We start from the raw sequence: 21826 nt of genomic DNA, 5'->3' as shown, positions 1-21826 counted from the left end.
TCATGACCTGAGCCGAAGGCAGCGGCTTAACCCACTGAGCCACCCAGGCGCCCCTATTTGACGTTTTTTAAGGAATAGAAATTATTTCCATAATTTAAAAAATGAAAAAGGCATTTATAGAATACTATGTATTATATGATCCCATTTCAAAAGAGAAAAAAATTATTATACCATGTGAATGGAACCCAACCCAAGGAACTGTGACTATGACCCACAAAGCAGGAGAGGCTTACACATAAAGCAGTACAACCCTGAATTTCACATCAGAGTGAAAGTTGCTAAGTGGTTAGGATATACCCTGAAGAATGATGACAACACTACAATAAATGCTCGGTAATAATCATTTAAACCTTCATGAATTCAATTTTGAGGAAACCGTTACACTATTTTAAAAAAGCTTGCTAGGTATGTTCAGAATACAAATAAAGATCAAAAGGTTTAACCGATTTGTAATAGATCATTTACTATCTATTATTCACAAAAAACTAAGTTATATAGTGCCTTGAAATGGATGAATGCCCTCAACCCTCACAATAGCTCCATGGGCAGTGTCCTATTAATCCCATTTTACAAATGCTTATGTGATGTGACACAGGTCATACACGTAAGCGAAAAGACTCCGCATCCTGTGCTCTTTTTGACCCTGTTACGTTGTCATCCTAAGACCCATAATTGGAAGCAATCCCTGTCCATTTGATAAGAAACAGAAAGAACTAGTAGGAACTCAACTTGGCAACAGTTTAACCATTATTTTTGATTCTCAAATGTACCCAATAGCAAATGTAATTACTTTTCCAACTGCTATAAAAGAAAATCTTCATTAATTAGCATATGCTTTCTCCTGAATGAACTTGGATTCCTGGGGCTTTGCTTCATTTTAAACTTATCATCTACATCCACCTCTTCACTCAACAAATACTGAGCTCTTACTATGTATGTGTCAAGAGCTTACTTCTTGGGTATGTGTGTATTTATATGTGGGTCATTAGTCCTTCCAAGATCCTTCCACCAGGAGATGTTACACATAGGATCTGTTAAGGCAGATCTGGTTACATATACTGGGCTCGGTTTTAAGTTTTAACCGGGGCGGGAGAGACGGGACCTTCTGCTGGGGTCCCAGTTATTTTTGACTAGGAGTTGGTGGGTGGGATGGGAGAGATGAAGTTTTTCTAGTCTTACTCATTCTCTCTGGCCAGGGAAAAATTGCTGTGGGTGAGCCCAAGGGGCAGCCCTCCCATGGCCAGGGCCTTGTTTTGTATCTGCAAATAAACAACTTCTTTGGAACCGTAAAAAATAAATAAATAAATAAATAAAATATACATATATATGGTTACATATATTGGGCTGGAGAACTTACTTCTTTGCAAAATCCAAGGTCCTCTGCATTTGATGATGAATAAATAGTTTATTTATTAACAGTGCCTAAATGTTTTACTAGCAATATTTATCTTTACCACCAGATAAAATTGCAACTAGTCATTTAGTAAGTATATTAGAAAACTGAAATCGTAACGCTACATAATACAGATGTTTATACTTACAAGAGTGAGGATCATTTTTCGATAATTGAGAGCTGGCATCCTCTTCTGGGAGTCTGATAAAAATAAATGTTTTATCTTGTATTGACACAGGGAATGTTGGATTATCAGAGATATTCAGCTCTGCATCAAATATTGGAAATTGGCGTCTTGAGATTCTTAAGTGAAGATAAAATAATAGAGCAAGTACATTAACATCCAAAAATGTGTCCTCATATATTATCAGAGATAATGGCATTACAATAACTGATATCTGCTAATAGACAATAAATAAGATGAAAAGGCTACTCATATAGGCATTATAAAAAGCAAATGAGTTTGAAAATAGAACTAGCAAGACTGTAATGTTACATGTATCAGTTAGTCCCCTACCCCCAGCAAATTAAAAGCATTAGCTAAAACTGCCAGGGAATTTACCATTCTGAGAATTTGACCTAGTCTCCTCCAGACCAATACAAGGGTAGGTATTATCCTCATTTCACAGATGAGTAGCATGAGGCTTAAGCAACTGCGGTGGGCTGCCTCCAGACACAGAGGTAGAAAGCAGAGGGCTAGGAGGTAAATCTGGGCCCTTCTGGCTCCATAGCCCTTTCCCCAACTCTTTGGGGCCTTTTCCATAGGCTTACATCACACTCTTTTCCACCTTTCTTTTGTGTGTATCATACATGTGGCCTCATTTTCTCAGTTGAACCAAGTATCCACATCTTCTCTTTGCTTCTATGCCCTCCTCCTTCTTTTGTTCTTATATTTCCCAAGACTAGCAAATCCTATCAGAAAACAGAGCATGGGGCAGGTGCCTTGTCATAACAAGGTCTCCCCTTGGTTATCTGGAAGAAGACCAACTCCCTGAAAAGACCTAATGGCAACCTTGCTTCAAAGCTAGTGGTACCCTACTGCCATCTTCAACCTTTCCTCATAGGGTTGAAAGGGAGGAAAAGGAAGAAGATCAAAGATCAAAAAGACAAAGATCAAAAGGTTTAACTGATTTGCAATAGATCATTTAATATCTGTTATTCACAAAAAACTAAATTATACAGTGCCTCAAAACAGATGAATGCCCTCAACTCTCACAACAGTTCCATGGGCAATGTCCTATTATTGTTATATATCCCAGATATATAAATATCCCAGAACTAAATCTGGGGGTGCTGAGAATCACCATGGAATTCCTGTTTTGCTTCTGACCCAGAACTTGAAACACTTCTAACTCTATGAGCCCCTCTCTGCTATCACTGGGATTCTATGTGACATTAAATATTTGGTGATGACAATTAAGAAGGAATGATGAAAGCAGCACAGCTCAAATGACACTAAAAGGGTTAATAAAAGGAATTCCTACGTTTCAGATAAACTAACTTCTAAGAAATCTAATGTGCTTTAGATTCCTCCAAGATTTTTTTTTTAAGATTTTATCTATTTTTTTGAGAGAGAGATAAAGAGCATGAGAGGAAAGAGGGTCAAAGGGAGAAGCAGACTCCCTGCTGAGCAGGGAGCCAATGTGGACCTCGATCCTGGGACCCCGGTTAGACAAAAAGGATATTACACATCCAACTGCATTCTTGTGCTTAATGAATTAATATGAACCTACCATATCCGCCCTATCCCTGTCAATCCTTCTTATACTGCCATAGTCCTACCCAGGGCAGACGGGCATAGAGAAAGGAAGTTTTGAATGTTCTCATTTCTGCTGAAGCCAACCATGAAAATGTTCAAGCAACAAAACCAACATTTTGTAAAAGAGTGTCAAAAAACAAAGATAAATCTTGGCCCAATGAATAAAACAGTCTTAGTATTCTGGGATCCCATCACATCAATTACAGAGGGTCACTCTAAAGGTGTATGCAAAGACTAAGGGAAGAGAAGGATTCTCTTCTACTCTAAGGGGAATAATATGCCATGGGTACCACCAGGATTCATCACGGAAAATACCATATTCCTTTTTTTTTTTTTTGGCTTGGGGCTCCCCTTACAAAAATTAGGGGATAATTCTTCCCATTCTCCCTTGAAGTCTAATGAACTCATTTCCAAGTCTCTGTTTCCCTTGGGCTTATTCTAGTCTCTAAGCTTGATGTAATTTTAATTCATATATATATATATATATTTTTTTTTTTTTAATCGGGAAAATACATTTGCTCTTAAATTTCAATAATTCATGCCGGACCAGTAATGAAAAACATTACCTTGTTTTTCTAATTCTGGGGCAAAGAGTGCATATATGCCTGAAGGCCAGAATAAGTGTGCTAGAAGGGCACAGTAAACGTACCGCACTGAACTGCCCTAATAGAAAAGCTAATAGGTATTTTCTTACTTTGAATCTCTAATACAACAGAGAGAAAATGCAAAATTTTCATTATACTATACCTTGTGGCATTGTTCACAATTAGCTCAGATTCTGCTCTATGGTTTTTCTTTAGTTCAATAGCACAATTTCTTGACTTAAGAGTCTCAAAAAGATCTGTCAGCAAGTTACCAGGTTCGATGCTGGGCAACTGTCTAATATCACCTAAGAGGAGAATAAGATATAGTAGGTATTCGGTAATGGGGTTCCTGAAATTTAGAAGTTGTTTTTATTTCTCCCTACTGCCATGTGCTATAATTATAAAGAGTTATTCTAAGAAAAAAAGCGTCCCCCAACTTACTTAAGAACATCAACTCTTTAAAAACATTTAACAACAAAGCATTCAGAAGGAACAGTTGAGATATAAAAAACAGTGATAACACAGTAAGGTAACATCTGAATTGAACTTCCTTCATACCTATAACCCCGGGCAAACTGTCTAGGGGCATACATTTTAGAGAAAAACGTGCCTTAGAATCTCAGGTATATGGTATTCAGTCACTTACTCAATCTTGCTCACGTCTTAGTGGACCTAGAAGAATCCATGGCCTCAAATAAATAGAGTGAACATATAAAACACAAACAAGCCCTACGTATTTGATAAGAGATAAATTCCCATAATATAACTAATCATTTTTGGCTTTATTAGAAATCTCTTGAAACAAACCAACCCTGGAGTTTAAAGAAAAAAGCAAACCACAACTATTTTCTCAATGGAAACTGAGGAAATGCTTAAGCCATTAACAGAATCAACTGCTTACAGCACATCCTCAAAGACCTAAGAGAATTATTTGCATACAATTTGCTTCTCACGGTATGATTCTCCAAGGCAGGATTCTCCAAGAAATCATACTGTCTACAGACCAGTGGTACCCAACCGAATCTAAATCTCACTGGAATGGGAAAGGATTTAAGCAGCTACTGATATCCAACTTGAGTTATTAGCGAAAATCATAAATGCACTCCTAAGTGGTCTATAGTTCAGTCTTCTTATTATTTCCAAACGATCTACATCATTATTTGCTCTAAGTGCGGGACATTTTTACTGTTTTAATGGTCATCATTCAGGTGATTAGCAGAAACCCCTGACAACTCTATTTCATTTTGCAGCTTGCTCTTCTAATATCCCGGCCCAATCGAAGAACCACCCGAGCTGATAGAGGGAGAGGTCGGACTGAACTCAGGGTGGGCTGAGGGGGTGGGCTCTAAGAAACGGCTTCCTGCCTGTAGGATATGGATACTGAAACAGTGAAATGGTGTAAGCCGGGCTACCAACTGCAACGCTTTGAACTAAACAATTAGGATTCCAACACTCTTTAACTTACCAAGGACAATAAGCTTAGAAAGTTTGGAGTGCTCACACAATAACTTTAGAACTGACTTGAAGATTCTGACGGATACCAAACTCCCTTCGTCCACAACCAGAACTCTAACTGAAGAAAACTTCCATGGACGGTTCTTGTCCGGGCTTTTCTTCTCCCATAAATAAAAGCTGTAATTGACCTACAAGCAAAGTATGGCATTTCTAAGTTCAGGTTATAAAGTTCACAGAACAAAATCTTAACAACATGTAATTTTAAAACAAAACTTAAATGGGGTGGGGTGGGGGGGAGGATGTAGGTAAAGCCACACAGGGAGACAGTCTAAAAAACTGGAGGACACACAAGTTAAAGCTTTTTAAAACCCTAAAGGGATGGACACACAGAGAAGTAGATCAAATAAATCTAAAAACAACAACAACAAAAAGATCAAACAGTTTTAAAAAGGGTTTTCTGCTAAGTACTACGTGTGTTTACTTTCACAAGCTTCACACCCGGTACTATAGTACTGGCAGAATCTCAACCCTTCTCCTGTCGCTCTCGACCAGACAGAGCTCCCTGTTCTTTCCCATTCCCAAATAAACCTGCTGGCCTTCGGAGACGGCCCGGTCACTTCAGCCCTCCTTTCCTCCTAATCGTAACTCTCCCTTCTGGAAATAAGGTTGCTTTCCCATCCTAATGATGAAAACACTATTTTTCTTCTAATAGTCTTAGTTCCCTTACGCCCCCAACATTTAAAAACCCACCCACCACCGCCAACAAAACAACTTAAAATTATTTATTAAAGATGTAATAATATTTACTATTTTAAAAATACAGATGAGGACGCCTGGGTGGCTCAGTTGGTTAAGCGTCTGCCTTTGGCTCAGGTCATGATCTTGGGGTCCTGGGACAGAGTCCTGCATTGGGCTCCTTGCTCAGTGGGGAGCCTGCTTCTCCCTCTGCTCCTACCCGCCCCCTCATGCTCACTCATGCATGTGCTCTCTCTTTCTTTCTCTTGCAAAAATAAACAAAATCTTTTTTTTTTTTTTTAAGATTTTATTTATTTACGGGGCGCCTGGGTGGCTCAGTGGGTGGGCCGCTGCCTTCGGCTCAGGTCATGATCTCAGGGTCCTGGGATCGAGTCCCGCATCCGGCTCTCTGCTCAGCAGGGAGCCTGCTTCGCTCTCTCTCTCTGCCTGCCTCTCCATCTACTTGTGATTTCCCTCTGTCAAATAAATACATAAAATCTTTAAAAAAAAAAAAAAAAGATTTTATGTATTTATTTGACAGACAGAGATCACAAGTAGGCAGAGAGGCAGGCAGAGAGAGAGAGAGAGAGGGAAGCAGGCTTCCTGCGGAGCAGAGAGCCCGATGCGGGGCTCGATCCCAGGACCCTGAGATCATGACCTGAGCCGAAGGCAGCAGCCCAAACCACTGAGCCACCCAGGCGCCCCAAAATCTTTTTTAAAAAATAAATAAAAATTTAAAATTCAGATGAGGAGAAAAATCTGGAAAATAAAACCAGAGAACATTACATATATTGGTATACATCATTCTCAAAATGTTTCTACGTTGCAAGTATGTACAACTATATATGTACACAGATTTCTTAAATGGTATCCTATCTTTAATTTTTCTACTGAAGCTAGATTCAACATGTCTACTATTTAGTAAAAGCCTTCATATTTTCCACCCAAATGCATCAATTCCCTTCAATAAAACCCCCATTCTCTCAATTGGCCTTGTCTCAAAAGAACATCTGAATCGTGGCCAACTGCTTCCTTTGATTTTATATATTCAATCAGTTATCTTAGAAATGCCTGGTTGACATTTTCCACTATATTTCTGGTGTTGCCAATATAGGCCAATATAGGCCCCATCTATGAGCCTAGATTACTCCCACAGCCTTACAATCATGTTCCCCTATATTCTAACCCAAAATGGGATTGCCTGATTAATACAGGAATTTCAGATAAATGATAAATGATATTTTAGTACAACTATGTTTGATGCAGTATTTGCTACTTGCTTATACTGAAAAAATACTTTTATTTTTTATCTGCTCCATCTGGCAACCCGAAGCCCAAGGGATAAATAAATGGCGTGCCTTTCCTGTGGCCTTACACTCTCTCCTGACCCTAAATGTGACTTCAGAAATGTTCTCCCAGCGTCCCAGACAGATATTAAGATACTACTCATTGATCAGAGTTAGAACATAAGATGAAACTTAGTAACAATGCGTCTCTAGCTCTCCTCTTCTAAGCCAACCCTTCAGACTAACCAGATGTGAAGGCATAATGAGAAAAATCATAAAATAATCAGAAGACTCTACCATCAGTGAGCTACACTGAACTTCTCTAGGGCTATGTTCACTCATGTGACAAATAAAGGTAATGTGTAATGTCCTTTCTGAGGTGGCTCATAGCTATATGATTCTATGTAATCTTCCTTAAAACTGCTTTCTTCATTTCATTCTCTTGCTTAGGATCCTAAATGGCTCCCCAGTAAACCAAGTCCAAGCTCCGTTAGGTATACGAGATCTATAATAAAGGAGGGAATTGTGGCACCACAGGAAGTGCAATGAGAGGGGAGGTCACAAACCTGAATCCAAGGGCCAGTAGCTCTACACCTGGTTCCGATCTTGGCCAAGTCATTTAATACCCCCAGTTTTCAACTGAGCTCTTCTGTAAAATGGAGATGATACCACCTACTCACTTCACTGGTTTACCAAGGATTTAATGAGATACTTTGCAAACTTTAAAGCTCAAGTTCCCAGTCTAAACCAAATTCAATTTCCATTATTTTACAGCACACACAATTCATTCTAATCAATGCCATCACCTCAAAACCATCTATCCACACTATGATCATTCTCCTCAATGCCTGTGGAAAGGCCTTCCCCCTAAACAAAACGTCCTTCTCACCTGAACCTCTCTGTCCTTTACAGTCCAAGTCAATGATTATTTCCTTCAGAAATCTTCCAACAACTGAGTTCCTTGATCTATAAAAATCACAGGTCAGACCTAGAAAAACCTTTTCAGTTCCTGACAAGTTTAAAATTCCATGAGTTCTAACTACAGCCCCAACTATGTTTTTTGAGCATATCAATTCATTTGAAAATTTTATTATGTGACTGTGGGCCATGCGTTGTTGTGGGTCAAGGAGCTAAAGAACTGAACCCGATGATCAAAGCATTCACTTCTATGCAGTTTTCCTTCTATAAAATAGGATAAAACGTTGTCCTTTCCACACAAGTGCTTCTCGGAAAAGGTCTGTGGATAATAACATGCCTGTAAGCAGCCCCACCCCGATAAAGCTTGTACCAGAATCTACACGGACTACGACGTGATGCCTACACTTCCATTTGGCCAACTTCCTTTTCACAGCAAGACTTTCTCCATGAGAGAAGCAGGTTACTGACTGACCTTCCCACACCAGCTTCCGCCTCCCTGCAAACCAGTTGCAGTTTATAGACCGGCTGCTCTGAGTGGCTCTGATCTAAATGTTCTACTACAAAGAAGGGAGCCCTAAGACATCCAAGAAGTACCTACTGAGTGCCATCAGGAAGAAATTTAAAAATGGGCAAAGTTTTACCTGACACAGTGTGTAAGCATTAAAACCAGTTTTCTCCCGCAGTAAGCCGGCTGCTTTCCCAGTCGGGGCAGTGAGTAACACCTCTAGCGCTTTGTCGGCCTTCGGAAGACTTTGCTTGGTAAAGGTGATCCATTCTTCTGGGACATCCTGGTCCTGTTCAAAATCCTCACAGGCTTTTTTTACCTCTCTTTCTTCCAACTGCTCCATATGCTTAAAAAGCTGGCTAACGATGGTGGTCTTCCCACAGCCGCCTTTCCCACTGATGACCGTCACGGCATTGGAGCAAACCATTTCCAAAGCAGCCACTTGACCCTGGTCCAGCTGAGCTTCATTTATTTCTGCGTTCACATCATTTTCACCGTTTTCCCAAATGTGGTCACCACTGTCCTGGGGGTCCAGAACATCCACAGAGTTTTCTAAACTTGATTCGTCCGGTTGGCTTTCGTTCAGCGTCTCGTTGCTTCTTGAATTCTCAGGGTTCGTGGTATGAATTAATGCCAGCACCCTCTTGACATCCACCCGTAAATGCCACGGAGGCCTCGTCATCAGGTCACATATGGAAGAGGCAATGCCTCGCTCAGCCTGGTAGAGGTCATAAAGGAAGACACAGCCCTTCTCGTATGTCACCACACCAATGTCCTTCAAAAACTTCAGAGACTGCCAAGCCTCTTGGAAGGACATCTGGTCTGACAACTTAGAAGTTAAGTCAGCTTCTTCAATGCATGTGTGCCCTTGGTCTCGACATATGTGCCTCAGTTTTGAATATATTATTAATGCATTCTTCTCCAAATCACTCATCAACCGGAGAAGAGACTTGCACTGACAAAATGATGTCCAACTTGCCTCGCACTGCAAAAGCTTCAGTTCTGTGTAGGTTATCTTTAAGAAAATAAAATTCAAGTTGGTTTATAAAAATTACAAATGTTGATGAATATTATCAGAATTACATGAAACTGTATTATTTGTTAGTAATGGTTAAGTCCCAGAGGACATGTATATCAACAAAATTTGGGGGAAAAAAACTGGGTACATAATACATTACCAAGTTTTTGCCATACTGTAATTAAAGATCTATATACATTTTTAATTAAAATTATATTTTCTCAAAGCAATACACATGCAGTTTTCAAAGTCAAATAACACTATGCAGCTTCTCACAAAAGATAGGAATCCCCTGACTCACCCTTTCCATGGCTTATAAAGTCAACACTGTTCTAAGTACTGTTTATACTAGCCTTTTTTTTTTTTTTAATTTTTGCTATTTAATATTAACTCCCTCCTATGGTAAGTCTTTTTCTAGGGAAGCTCTCTCTCTTTTTCTTTTTTTTAAGCTCTCTATTTTTCACACCATCACCTCCACACATGCTTCTCCTCTTCCCATCTCTGAAAAAAAGTTATACATTTTGTGAATCAATTTTGGTTAAATCGATTTTAGGATTCACAGCTGAGTGACAGGATATACTACAATTATATTAACTTTTGTGTCAAACTCTTGCATATATAGTGAAGTTCATGACTGCCTCACTTTCTTGGCTTGTTTAGGTTTTGACATCCCTCTCAACCATTCTGCCCAAACTCTGCTGAAGAGGCATGAAACTTCCTTCACCATGATCCCCTCAGTAGGTTCTCCACCAGCTCCATTTCTCTCCCCCACCCACAGAGACATCCCTCCTGGAGCCCTCTATACATTTTATGAGCTAAAATGTGTCCCTGCAAAATTCATATGTTGAAATCCTAACCTGCTAGTATGTCAAAATGTGGCCATATTTGGAGATACAGTCTTTTAATAGGTAATTAAGTTAAAATGAGGTCACTGGCCCTAATCCAGTATGACTGGTATCCTTACAAGAAGGGCAATTACAACAGATAGGCCCAAAAAGAAGATTATATGAGGACTTGGGGAGAAGTGTCTTCTCACAACCATGTATAAGCTAAGAAGGACTCAGAAGAAACCAACCAACCAACAACTTGATTTTGGACCTAGAACCTCCAAAACCATGAGAAAATGAATTTCTATTGTTTAAAATAAATTTCTATTAATAAAATTCTATTGTTTAAACCCAGACCATGGGGTGAAGCACCAACTTAGAGGGTTGGCAGCCTCAGCCATCTAATACCTCACTAATGGTCTTTATTCTTGATGGTGGTTTCCATACTGAACAGCAGGATTTCAAGTCTCCTGTTCCCACTTGAGTCTTAGTATGTGCATTGTTCTGTCTCTCTTCTCTACTGGATATATATAGTAATCTAATGCTCCAGAATTTCATTTTGCAAGATATACTGAAGTCATCATCATTTGACATAGGGAACAAATGCATCATTTCAGTATTTCTCAGATTGGGGGGAAAGAGGTTTGGAAAGCATTCTTGGGGATCCAAGAATTATCTCAGAATTTTTAAACTGTATTTCACTTGGAAAACCACCCATAACCAAGTACTGCCAACATTTTAGTGCTGAGTTTGGTTTCCAACACCCCTGAAGTCTCATAGTGCCACTCCTCCTCTTGGTTTCTAATGGTAAGAACAGAAGTGGATTCATATTCATATGTAAGTGGTATTATTGTGCCAAATAAAAATTCCAATCATATCATGATGTACCACAAGAGTAATGAAAGTTTTCAAAAGTTCAAATAGAAAAGTGAGGGATTAAACGGATTTGCCAAATTACTAAGAACTTGTGTCTTCAATGAGATCTATATTCACATTGCAAATGACCAGTAACCAAAAAGATGTTTTCTATTAAATTAAATTATATAATTAAATTATTGACAATTTCAATGTCATCAATTCTTTTATTTTGTTGTCCTTCATAAATTTCCTGCATAAGAGCTACAAGTATAAGAAGTTCTAGTTGGTTCTAACACTAAAAGAAAAATCAACATTGAGATCCATACAAATTTTCTTCCTCTGAAAGAGATGCAAAAACTGTAAAGTTTGTAAATGTAAAGTTGTAAAGATGTAAAGTTTGAGAAATCCTCCCTTACACAAGATTACTAAAGTGAGTGTCTTACTTACTTTACTAAATCCAAGTTTCCATGGATGCGTACCTAACATCTCTTCTATGTCTTCCAACACCTTCGTAGAACCCGAGCTTATGAGCCGTTTAAAGTGTCGAGGCAGAAGAACTGGAAGGAATTCCATTACTTTTGGAAACTGCAAAGCTGTCATTACATTTATAAATGGAACTACAGGATAACAGAAAAGAACAAATCAAAACATACAGATGAGCTCACAGAACAACGATGTGATGAACGTCCTTCTGGAGCACAACCAGTTCCAAAAATCCAAATCAAAGAGAGATAAATAAATTTACTTGAACCAGCAAGAAAATTGATTGTATTACAACAATCGATTTTGCACTGAAGTGGTTTTCATCATTGTATGTAACTCCAAAATTTATGTTCTTCGAATGCTTAGACAACCACTTCTGAGCCTCCTGTTTACTTTTGTGTACAATATAATCAGAGTAAAATTTGTGATTCCATTTATAAAGATAAATTTAAAGCTAAGCACAAAAAATAAATCATTGACATATTAACCTTTATAATCATTTTTCTGTTATCAAGATTCTTTTGTCACTGATGTCATTCGGTGATGTCCTGCCAAATTTATTTCAAATAATTAAGAAATGAAATATTGCATTCAGGTGAATGTCCAGATAAAACACCTAAAAAATTATTTTATACCATTTTGGACTGAAATCTTTCCAAAATGGAATACTCGTATTCTTCTTTTTCTCTTCTGCCTTCTTAAACAGAGTAATAACTGGAACTGAATAGTTAACAACTGAACTTTTTCTTAATGACTCAAGATAATCCAATTCACACAAAAGTCAGAGAGAAACATAGCTTTAGGGCTGGGGAGGAACTGAAAAGAGCTTAAAGATCCTCTCTCCCAACCTCTCCACCTTAATGATGAGGTAACCTAGAAATTACAATGACAAACTCAAAAGCAACAGAAACACATTTTCAAAAACAGATTTTAAAAAAGAATAGTGTGCCAACATACTATAGTGGTGATATCTTAAAACACATTAGCCATTAAGTATTTCAATTACAATAAAACTGGATGATAAAATCCCACCTACTCGTGTTTTCCACAGGGAGGCACATCTCATTTTCCAGTAGAGACTCTTCCTCTTCATTCTGTGTAGACTGTTTTTGACCCTTCTTTCCAGTTTCCTTTTGGAACATTCTTAATGTTTCCCTAATATTTCCAAAGTTGAGGTTTTTATAGCTTGATACAGCACTTACCCATGCTAAAAATTTATTTATATAATCACTGGAGAAATTGCAGTCTTTAAGAAACAGGGAACAGATATGTTCTTGATTTGGCGGTGACATATCACACTGTAAAAAGTAAGATGGAAATCCTTGAACTTGATAGCTCCTTGATCCCACAGGTTTCACGTGCACTTTCACTCGCCACCAAGGACCCGTTACTGGAAAACGTCCAAACACGTCACATTTCTCTTGAGTGTTTTCATCACAAATTACAACTTAAAAAAAAAAAAAAAGTTAATTTAAGACATTTTAAAACCTCTTTTTCAATGCTTTACCAAATCTACCACTCTGTTCCTCCCCACAGCACCCTGTACAGATGTTTATTAGGGTATCTACATATACATTCCACTTACCCATTTATCAGTCTCCCTCCACTGTGCTGTAAGCTCTCTAGAATAAGATAATGTTCCACTTGTCCTTGTATTCCAAGAGGTACATATGGTACATGGCAAGTCTGCTGTTTGTCTTCTAAAAACAGCCACCTCTCTGCTATTCTGACCTAAACCAAAAGTGACCTTCATGCAGTTTCTAAAATATCCCATGGTCCCTCCCCCGGCCCACCACAGGGCCTTTACGTAAGTTGTTCCATCTGCCTCAAATGTTCTCTTCCTTACTGTTTACCCCCATTTACTACTGACCTCTAAATTTAATGGCCACTTCCTCACGAAAGTCTTCCTTGAATCTCAAGGTTATAACCTCTCAGAGCAATACTTATTATTCATTCTACGCATTAAGTAATATTACAGTTACTTCTGTAATTATTTTTTAAAATGTCTTATTTTATTCACCAAAGAACAAGCCCCATTAAGACAGAAACCTTATTATCTTACCGCTCTTGGGTATCCCCCCGGCAACAAACAGTACCCTGCTTGGAACATGGTATCCAGTCACTAATACTTTTAGGATAAATGACTAAACCCTCCACAAATACTTGAAAAATTTCTGTCTAAACTTGTGTTGCCCACTCACATGTGACTATTTAAATTTAAATTAATTAAAATTAAACAAAATTTAAAATTTCACCTGCTCAGTTACACCAGCTACACTTCAAGTTCTCAGGAGCCACGGGAGGCTGGTGACTATTGTACTGGACAGCGCAAATTCAGAACAATGCCATCAACACACAACACTTTTCTGGTCTTACCCATAAAATTTTCCTAGCTATCACTCACAACATACACATAAAAGGTATTATTCATAACACAGGAAACGGCGCAAGATAAGCTCTCATCACAACGTTACTGACACAAAGTTAATGAATCCACAATGCCTTGAGGTGTTTGTGTGTGTGTGTGTGTGAGTGTGTGTATTTTCTAAGTAGCTGGTAAATAAATATTTGTCTCCGGGTAGGATAGGAAAATAGTTTAAAAAACTCTAATTCTGGGTATGAATACAGGCTCGACAGCCAACTGTTTCCTGGACTATAAAAATAAAACTACTTCAAAGAGTTGTGAACATCGAATGAGATCAAACACGTTGAGCACAAGCTCAAGTCACGTATTCTCAAGTCAAGTATTCTCAAGTCACGGCTATTGTTACTTACTTACCGAATCCTATCCTAAGTAGGAGGAAACAGCTAGGCCATCCCCAAAACACGTCTGCTAGCAGCAATGGGGCGTCTTACTTAGGATGAGGCCAGAACGGGAAACATTCCACCCACCAATCCCATCCCCTCGGGGTAGGGGGCTTCCTCACCGTGGAGGCGCCCGGGGAGGGTACCAGCCTTGACGCCCCCACTGCAGAGCTCCTCGGCATCCACAAACTCCAGGTCTTCATCCTCCTCCACGTCCTCCTTCAGACAGTCATCGTCCTCCGCCAACAAGTCCTTGGGTGGGAGCAGAGGTCCCTGCAGTTCCCGCAAGGGCTGACTCGAAAAAGCCATATTATTCCCCCTGCAGTTTTCCCCAAATTCCGGAAAACCCGGGCAGGGCACACAGCCAGGATCCGCCAATCAGCTCCGCGAATTAAGAACTTCCGGGAACGCCCCCACGGCGGCGAGCATGTGCGGAGGGGCGGGGCAGTGGCGAAGCTCCTCCCCAAACTCCCACGGAAGGCGGGGATAAGACCCTGGAGGGGCGGGATGAAGGCGGGGCGATTGGGGGTTTGGAGAAGAACCTGCGCACTCGGCATCCAGAAGTGAGGGTCCGAGCGGTACCTGGACTGCACCGCCCGCTGGGCAGCGTCAGGTGTGGCATCCGCAGAACTTATCGCACTTCCGGAGAGAGAAATGAGAGGGAAGGCCGTGTCTAGAGAGCCTGGAGAGCCCGGAAAAGCGAAGCCCTCCCCAACACCCTGGAACGAAAGCCCAGATGCACTTCAGAGCAAACGGCCACCACCCAAAGCACAGAGCCGCGAATCTCCAGATGGGAGACCCGTTTACTCAGGACTGCTCTTGTCCTCCGTTTCCTTAAGGACTTGAACTTATGTCAGCAAAGGCTCTTAATCAAGGTACAGTTCTCAAGGCTCCATTCTATACACACCGTGTCGAGATCTGGGGCAGGGACCCCAGGATTCTGTCTTTTTAATTTACGTCCCAGGGTTGTCTATTTTGATGCTCAGCCAGGTCTGGGAACAGCTGGATTACCTGACATTCAAAGTCTTTTCATCTTTTCTTCTCTGAGTACAAACTGGTCTCCCAAGCTTCTTTAAGCTGGACTACACCTGCTCACAGTGGGGGCAAAACAAAACAAAACAAAACAGGAAAAAAAAAAAAAAAAAAAAACACCTGATTATAGCCAAGAGTTTAGAGAAGGACTGGGGAAGGGAAGTAGAAGAGAAGCACAGTGGCTTAAAAACTTTATTCTGGAGCCATGGTTTCCACGCCTGCTGGGGATACTGTTTGAAAGTCCTGTTACTCTTTGAGGAACACCATAACATATATTATTCTCACTATTTTTGTATTGTTTATTATGGAATTACTCTATTAGTAATAAACCCAAAATAAGTAAGCAGACACTGCTAAATCCTAAAGCACTTTATGATTCTAATATACATGAACAACAGCCAGCACGAAAGGTTTAAGAAAAATTGTGGGAGAAAATACTAAAATTGATTTTTCCCTTTGGGTACAAGTATGTCCCTTTGTTGCTTTTAGAAAAACTGTGTTACCGCTTACAAAACACCATTGTTTCCAAGAATCCACTATGTGAGCTTGAATTCCTTCCTTAACACTCCTAATGGCTATTGTTTCCGCAACACTGAATCTGCTCTGTCACACTACTGGTCTCCTTGTTGCTAAATCCAGTGAATACCTTCTTGCCTGAGTCTTACCTCAATTCTCAACAACCTTTGACACTAGTAACTATTTTCTTCTTGTAATACATTGTTCATGACTTGTGTTCTCAGGTTTTCCTACCTCTCTAGCCATGGATAGTCCCTTGCACTCCTCTACTGTTGTCTTTAGTACTACTATTCCCCCGGGTTCCATCCTGAGCACCTTCTCACTCTGTAATCCTTCCCTCGATCATCTTTGACCTACTCTGTCATCTACATGCTCATAACTCCTAACCTGATCTGCAAACAGGTGCCCACAACTGCTTGTTAGATGCCACTCGTGGAGGGCCCATGGCTGCTTCAGACTCAGTGTATCTAAACAAAAAGGTATTTTCTCCCCAAACCCAGGTCACTTATACACATAAGCGTACGTAGTCTACATAGGATGTTCTTGATACCAACATGGTGATTTGGGCACAAGACTCCAGAAATTAAGCTGCTGTTTATATAACTCAACTGCATTCTTCTAAGTAGTGTAGGTGAAGATTCAGGATGGTGAGAACTTTGTTTCCTTACCTGTTGTTTCTTCACTTAAAAAAAAAAAAAAATTAGCAATTCTATGTTCCTGAATACCATTTTTACCTTTTTTACACAGTAAGCAATAGTACTCAAATCTGGCTGTGCATTATAATCATTTGGGATGTTTCTAAAAATAAGATTCCTGGCTCTCCCCTGAAGGTATATTTCCATGAACACAAAGCAACACAGACATGAGGTTATTCACGGTGTAGTGAGTTTTGGAGTGGCAAATGGCTGGAAACAGCAGAAACGTGTTTAAGAGATTTATTGAATAGAATATGGCATATCCCCACGAGGGAATAGTCTTCAGTAATTTTAAAAAAGAAAGAAAGAGGGATATCTCTTTTAACTGATAGGGAGTGGTTTCTAAGATATATTAAATAAGAAAAAGCAAAAACAGTGCATATAGTCTAATTTATGTGTATGTGGGTAAGCTTGTTTTGGGGAAAAGGAAGGATGTAAGGAAGCAAAGAAGGGAGGAAGGAAAAGCAACACCGGAGAGATGAACACAGAAATTAATGAAAATAGTTACCTCAGGTATAATGGAAACAAGATAGAGGAGACAAAGATGGGGAAAAAAATTTCTGAATTTAACTTTTTTTTTAAAGATTTTATTTATTTATTTGACAGAGAGAGAGAGAGGTCACAAGTAGGCAGAGAGGCAGGCAGAGAGAGAGGGGGAAGCAGGCTCCCCGATGTGGGGCTCGATCCCAGGACCCTGAGATCATGACCTGAGCTGAAGGCAGAGGGTTAACCCACTGAGCCACCCAGGTGCCCTGAGTTTAACTTTTTGTAATGGTTTGAACTTCTGAGCCATGTGAATGTTCATATGAATGTTCATATGTTCAAAAATAAATAAACCAAAAGCAAACCTAAAACGGAACACAAACAGAAACAAATCAAAATGTCTCTCAAATGTATAACATAACCTTTCAGGGAAAATAATTACTTCAAGTAACTTTTGAACACTTCAAATAAATATTTTAAGTTACTCTGATTATATACCTTTAATAGGGTATACGCTGAGGACAAAAGATCCACAAAGTAATCTTAAACTTCACCGCACACTATGTTTAATGTTAGTTTTAATTATGTTATTATAATTTTGAAATTACATATTATAGGAGAAAGCAAATAAGTAAATGTCTTTTTGTTTCATCAAATGAAGTTTTTTAATGTACATGAAAAGAAATACAAACAAAATAGGAATAACTCCTATAATATTAAACTTAAATTAGAAACATCAGTATGATCTTGTGATTTCTTAAAATATATTTTCTAGTTCTGTCTACTGAGAGGGCCTAAAAGTAATGTCACTCCAGTAACTCTGATCACATCTACCATCATAATCTTGGCTTTGGAGTACCATCTCTCATTCAAGGAAGCAGAGGCTTCTTGAGGAATAGCTGTTTCTACTTCCAAAACAAGGAAAATACAAGGCAGACCTGGGACTTCTTGAATCAGATGCCAAGGAAGCCCTCAAAAACTAATGCGGTTATGGTGAAAGGATTCAGGAGTCAACTTGAAGGGACTTCCACTAGCCAAATTTAGGGAAGTTTGGGAACCAAAAAGAATAATTACTGCACTTGACTGTAACACACTGAGTACATAAAAAGTGATGTGGGGGCAGCTGGGCGACTCTGTTGATTAAGAGGTTAAGCATCTGACTCTTGGTTTCGGCTCAGGTCATGATCTCCAGGTCCAGAGATCTAGCACAACACTGGCTCCCCATGCTCAGCGGGGAGCCTGCTTCCCCTCTCCCTCTGCCCCGCCTCCCCCACATTCTGTCTCTTTCTGAAATAAATAAATCTTTTTTTTTAGAAGGATGTGTCCATTGTGATATTCACTAAAAACAAAAATAAAACCTTTTTAAGAAAGAAAGAAATGGAAGGAAAAAAAGGAAAGGAAGAAAAGAATACCAGGTAAGACATTTAAAAAGAAACTCAAAAAGTATAAAACACCATTTTGCAATCCCTGACATCATAATTGATTCAAGCGAGGACCACCAAAGGTTACTAAAACCATTAAGTGAAAAGTCAGTGGGGAACCACGGCTCAGCAGTCTCATGGCTATAAAAGATTACAAAAGACAAAGGGAAAAATTTACTTTTACAATGAAGATACTCGTCAGTCACCCCTGAATCAGGTTGTCAAATTTAGTGTCATTAATGAGAGGAACTGATATTGTATGTCTCATGGTATGATGTATGTAAAATCAGCTAAGAAGCATTCTTGCCAGAAACATTTAATCTGATTTAAGTTAAGGCTTTACACCAGAATTGTCCATAAAAATACAATGTGAACTACATAAATAATTTAAAAAATTTAGTAGCCATATTTTAAAAAGAAACAGCTACCATTAATTTTAATGATGCATTTAATTTAATTTAATATATCCAAAATACTATTACTTCCACATGGTAATCAACATAAAAATCACTAGTGAGTTATTTTATACTTGTGGGGCCCCTGGGTGGCTCAGTGGGTTAAGCCTCTGCTTTTGGCTCTGGTCATGATTTCAGGGTCCTGGGATCATGCCCTATATCAGGCTCTCTGCTTGGCAGGGAGCCTGCTTCCCCCTCTTTCTCCGCCTGCTTCTCTGCCTGCTTGTGATCACTCTCTCTGTCAAATAAATAAATAAAATCTTTTTAAAAATACATAGTTTACACTCTTGTTTTCATGTTAAGTCTTTGAAATCTGGTGTGTCTTTTACCTTTATAGCACATCTTAACTCGAACTAGCCACATTTCAAGTGCCCAGTACTACATCTACCCACCTGACTACCATACTGGACAGCACATTTCCAGATCTAATTTCCAACTTGTCTGAAATCGAAGAAACCAAGGTACCTACTAATACCACAAGGAAACAGAAAGATTGAAGACAGAAGTCAGAAAACTGTTTCGTAAAGGGCCAGATAGTAAATATTTTAGGTTTTGCAGGCCATATGGTCTTTATCACATCATTCTCCTCCCACCTCCTCCTCCTTCCTTTCCTTCTTTCTCCTCTTCCTCTTTCTCACAACCTTTAAAAATATAGTAACTAGTCTTAGCTCTGTGCTGTACAAAAACAGGCCCTAATATGGGCAACTTTATCTGGCATATGTGACATTCTCTAAGACAACAGACCTGGGTTTTCCAGAAAGTCAGTGTCATGGGGGGAAAAGGTGGGAAAGGACAAGAGGGATTCCAGGATTCACATGAGGCCAGTGCCCGAAGTCCAGAGCATGAGGATTAGGTACAAGCTGAGGCTCTAGAACAGTGCAGGAGCCAGACCACGCAGTGCTTTGAGAGGTCACAGTAAGGGTAGCAAGAAGCCGTAGAAGGTTTTAGAAGGCTTAACCATTTTCTCCTGAAACGAAGGCTATTCATCTCATACTAATCAAGCTCTCATTTCAATGTCCCCTTGAAATCTACCCTAAGAAATGCCTGTTAAATAAATCAATCTAAATCATGAAGCAAAGAATTTTTGGTATTTCATTCATACCGTTTCTCCTGTGGAAGTTGTTTCTCTATGTTATATGTATCGTGTCCTCTGGTTATTTTGGAAATGTCTTTGTTTTCGAATGCCTGGATGGTATCAAGGCAGGTAACTGTAAAGTTACCATTAGTAAAACTTAAACATTTTATCAGGAGAGCAGGAAGGGAATGAGATGTAGTGACCTGTTTAATTAATATGATGAAGGAAAGCATGCAATTAATGTGAAGTCATGATCATGATGGTTTCACAGCTATATGAAAGTGATTCCGACTCATTTATCCTGAGGAGTGTTTTTGAATTAGCAATTTGCCCCTTTTGTTTATTAAAGTAATGTCTGAAGGGGAATGGTAGAATCAAAACAAGAAAGGACTTAAGTAACAGGATGACAGAAAAGATTGGTAATTATATACAGAGCAGAAATTGTAATAAAAATGCGTTCAGTTTCATTCAGTCAGTACATACGCATGTGTATGGCACAAAGTCTTATTGTCACCTGATATCTAGTTCCCCTCTCCTTCTAGGCACACAGTAGAACTGTACTTTCCTACCAATCTAAGGTGAGTCATGGCCATCTGACCTGTTTTGGCCAATGAACTAAGAGTAGCACATCACTTCAAGGGGGAAACATTTAATGGGGCATGCTCAGCTCTCTATCCTTGGTTATTCCTTACCTTGATGATTGTGGGAGTGTGAGGTGTGACAGTGAGCCCTTGTATCATGGACAACTGCCCAGGAGAGTTCTGTAGGCTTACAGTCAACTGTGAGTAAGAATAAATCTTGGTTGTGTTAATCCACTAAGATTACGGAGTTGTTTCTCTGTCAACAGAACCTATTCTACCCTTCCTGACTTAAGACTGATCTACACTAGGTGGTCGTGCTGGTGGGCACAGTGAGAGACATATAGAAACAATTATAGCCCTTGCCAAAATGTTCCTGTAAATTAATTAAGGTATGTAGATCAGAAGCTAACGAGCCACGGGGCTGCAAAACTGACCTGGGGACGTGATTCAGTGGAGTTTTAAATGCTGAAACACTGAGACAGCATTGTGCAGTAGGGAAATGGATTTAAGGCCGCATAAAGCCCTACCCACAAAGAGCTGATAGCTAGTTCCATAATTCTCCAACCAGGAATTCAGACTCTCAGTAGTTTAGTAATACACCAAAAAGGGACAAAAAGACTGAAGCTAAAAGGCTTTGGGAAGTGTGTAGTTGGCTCATATTATATTGTTTAATATGTAAGATATGTCTTTATATATTTTTTAATTTTTAAAAGATTTATTGTATTTATTTGAGAGAGAGGGATAGCATGAGAGTGGGGAGGGTCAGAGAGAGAAGCAGACTCACTGCTGAGCAGGGAGCCCAATGCTGGGACTCTATCCTGGGACTCCAAGATCACGATCTGAGCTAAAGGCAGTCGCTTAATCCACTGAGCCACCTATATAGCTACATATATATTTTTTAAATGATATACAGAGGGGTGCCTGGGGGGCTCAGTAGATTAA

General features: G+C 39.4%; 1 protein-coding gene and 1 long non-coding RNA gene across 4 annotated transcripts in view; one reads left to right on the top strand and one right to left on the bottom strand.

Annotated features, from left to right (window-relative positions):
- Positions 1-15012, bottom strand: part of HELB (DNA helicase B) — a 35250-nt gene extending 20238 nt beyond the window's left edge. The window contains exons 1-8 of one of the 3 annotated variants that reach the window (XM_059186257.1): positions 14749-14861; positions 13407-13552; positions 12858-13268; positions 11786-11955; positions 8772-9650; positions 5202-5379; positions 3900-4041; positions 1542-1696 (exon numbers count right to left, since the gene is read on the bottom strand). In XM_059186257.1, coding sequence (XP_059042240.1) covers positions 1542-1696; positions 3900-4041; positions 5202-5379; positions 8772-9650; positions 11786-11955; positions 12858-13268; positions 13407-13410 — 1939 coding nt within the window. In that variant the 5' untranslated portion in view covers positions 13411-13552; positions 14749-14861. Of the gene's footprint in view, positions 1-1541; positions 1697-3899; positions 4042-5201; positions 5380-8771; positions 9651-11785; positions 11956-12857; positions 13269-13406; positions 13553-14748 lie in introns of those variants that run through there. The other 2 variants (XM_059186255.1, XM_059186258.1) reach the window with 2 other exon arrangements.
- Positions 15013-15115: 103 nt separating this feature from the next.
- On the top strand, positions 15116-21315 carry LOC131839120 (uncharacterized). The gene is made up of 3 exons (XR_009356800.1): positions 15116-15501; positions 18667-18767; positions 19566-21315. It is a non-coding gene; the product is annotated as an uncharacterized LOC131839120 (long non-coding RNA).
- Positions 21316-21826: the final 511 nt, after the last annotated feature.

Source organism: Mustela lutreola, chromosome 8, assembly GCF_030435805.1.
Source record: "Mustela lutreola isolate mMusLut2 chromosome 8, mMusLut2.pri, whole genome shotgun sequence".
Classification (NCBI taxonomy): Eukaryota; Metazoa; Chordata; class Mammalia; order Carnivora; family Mustelidae; genus Mustela; species Mustela lutreola.
This window is presented reverse-complemented; position numbering and strand designations above follow the sequence as displayed.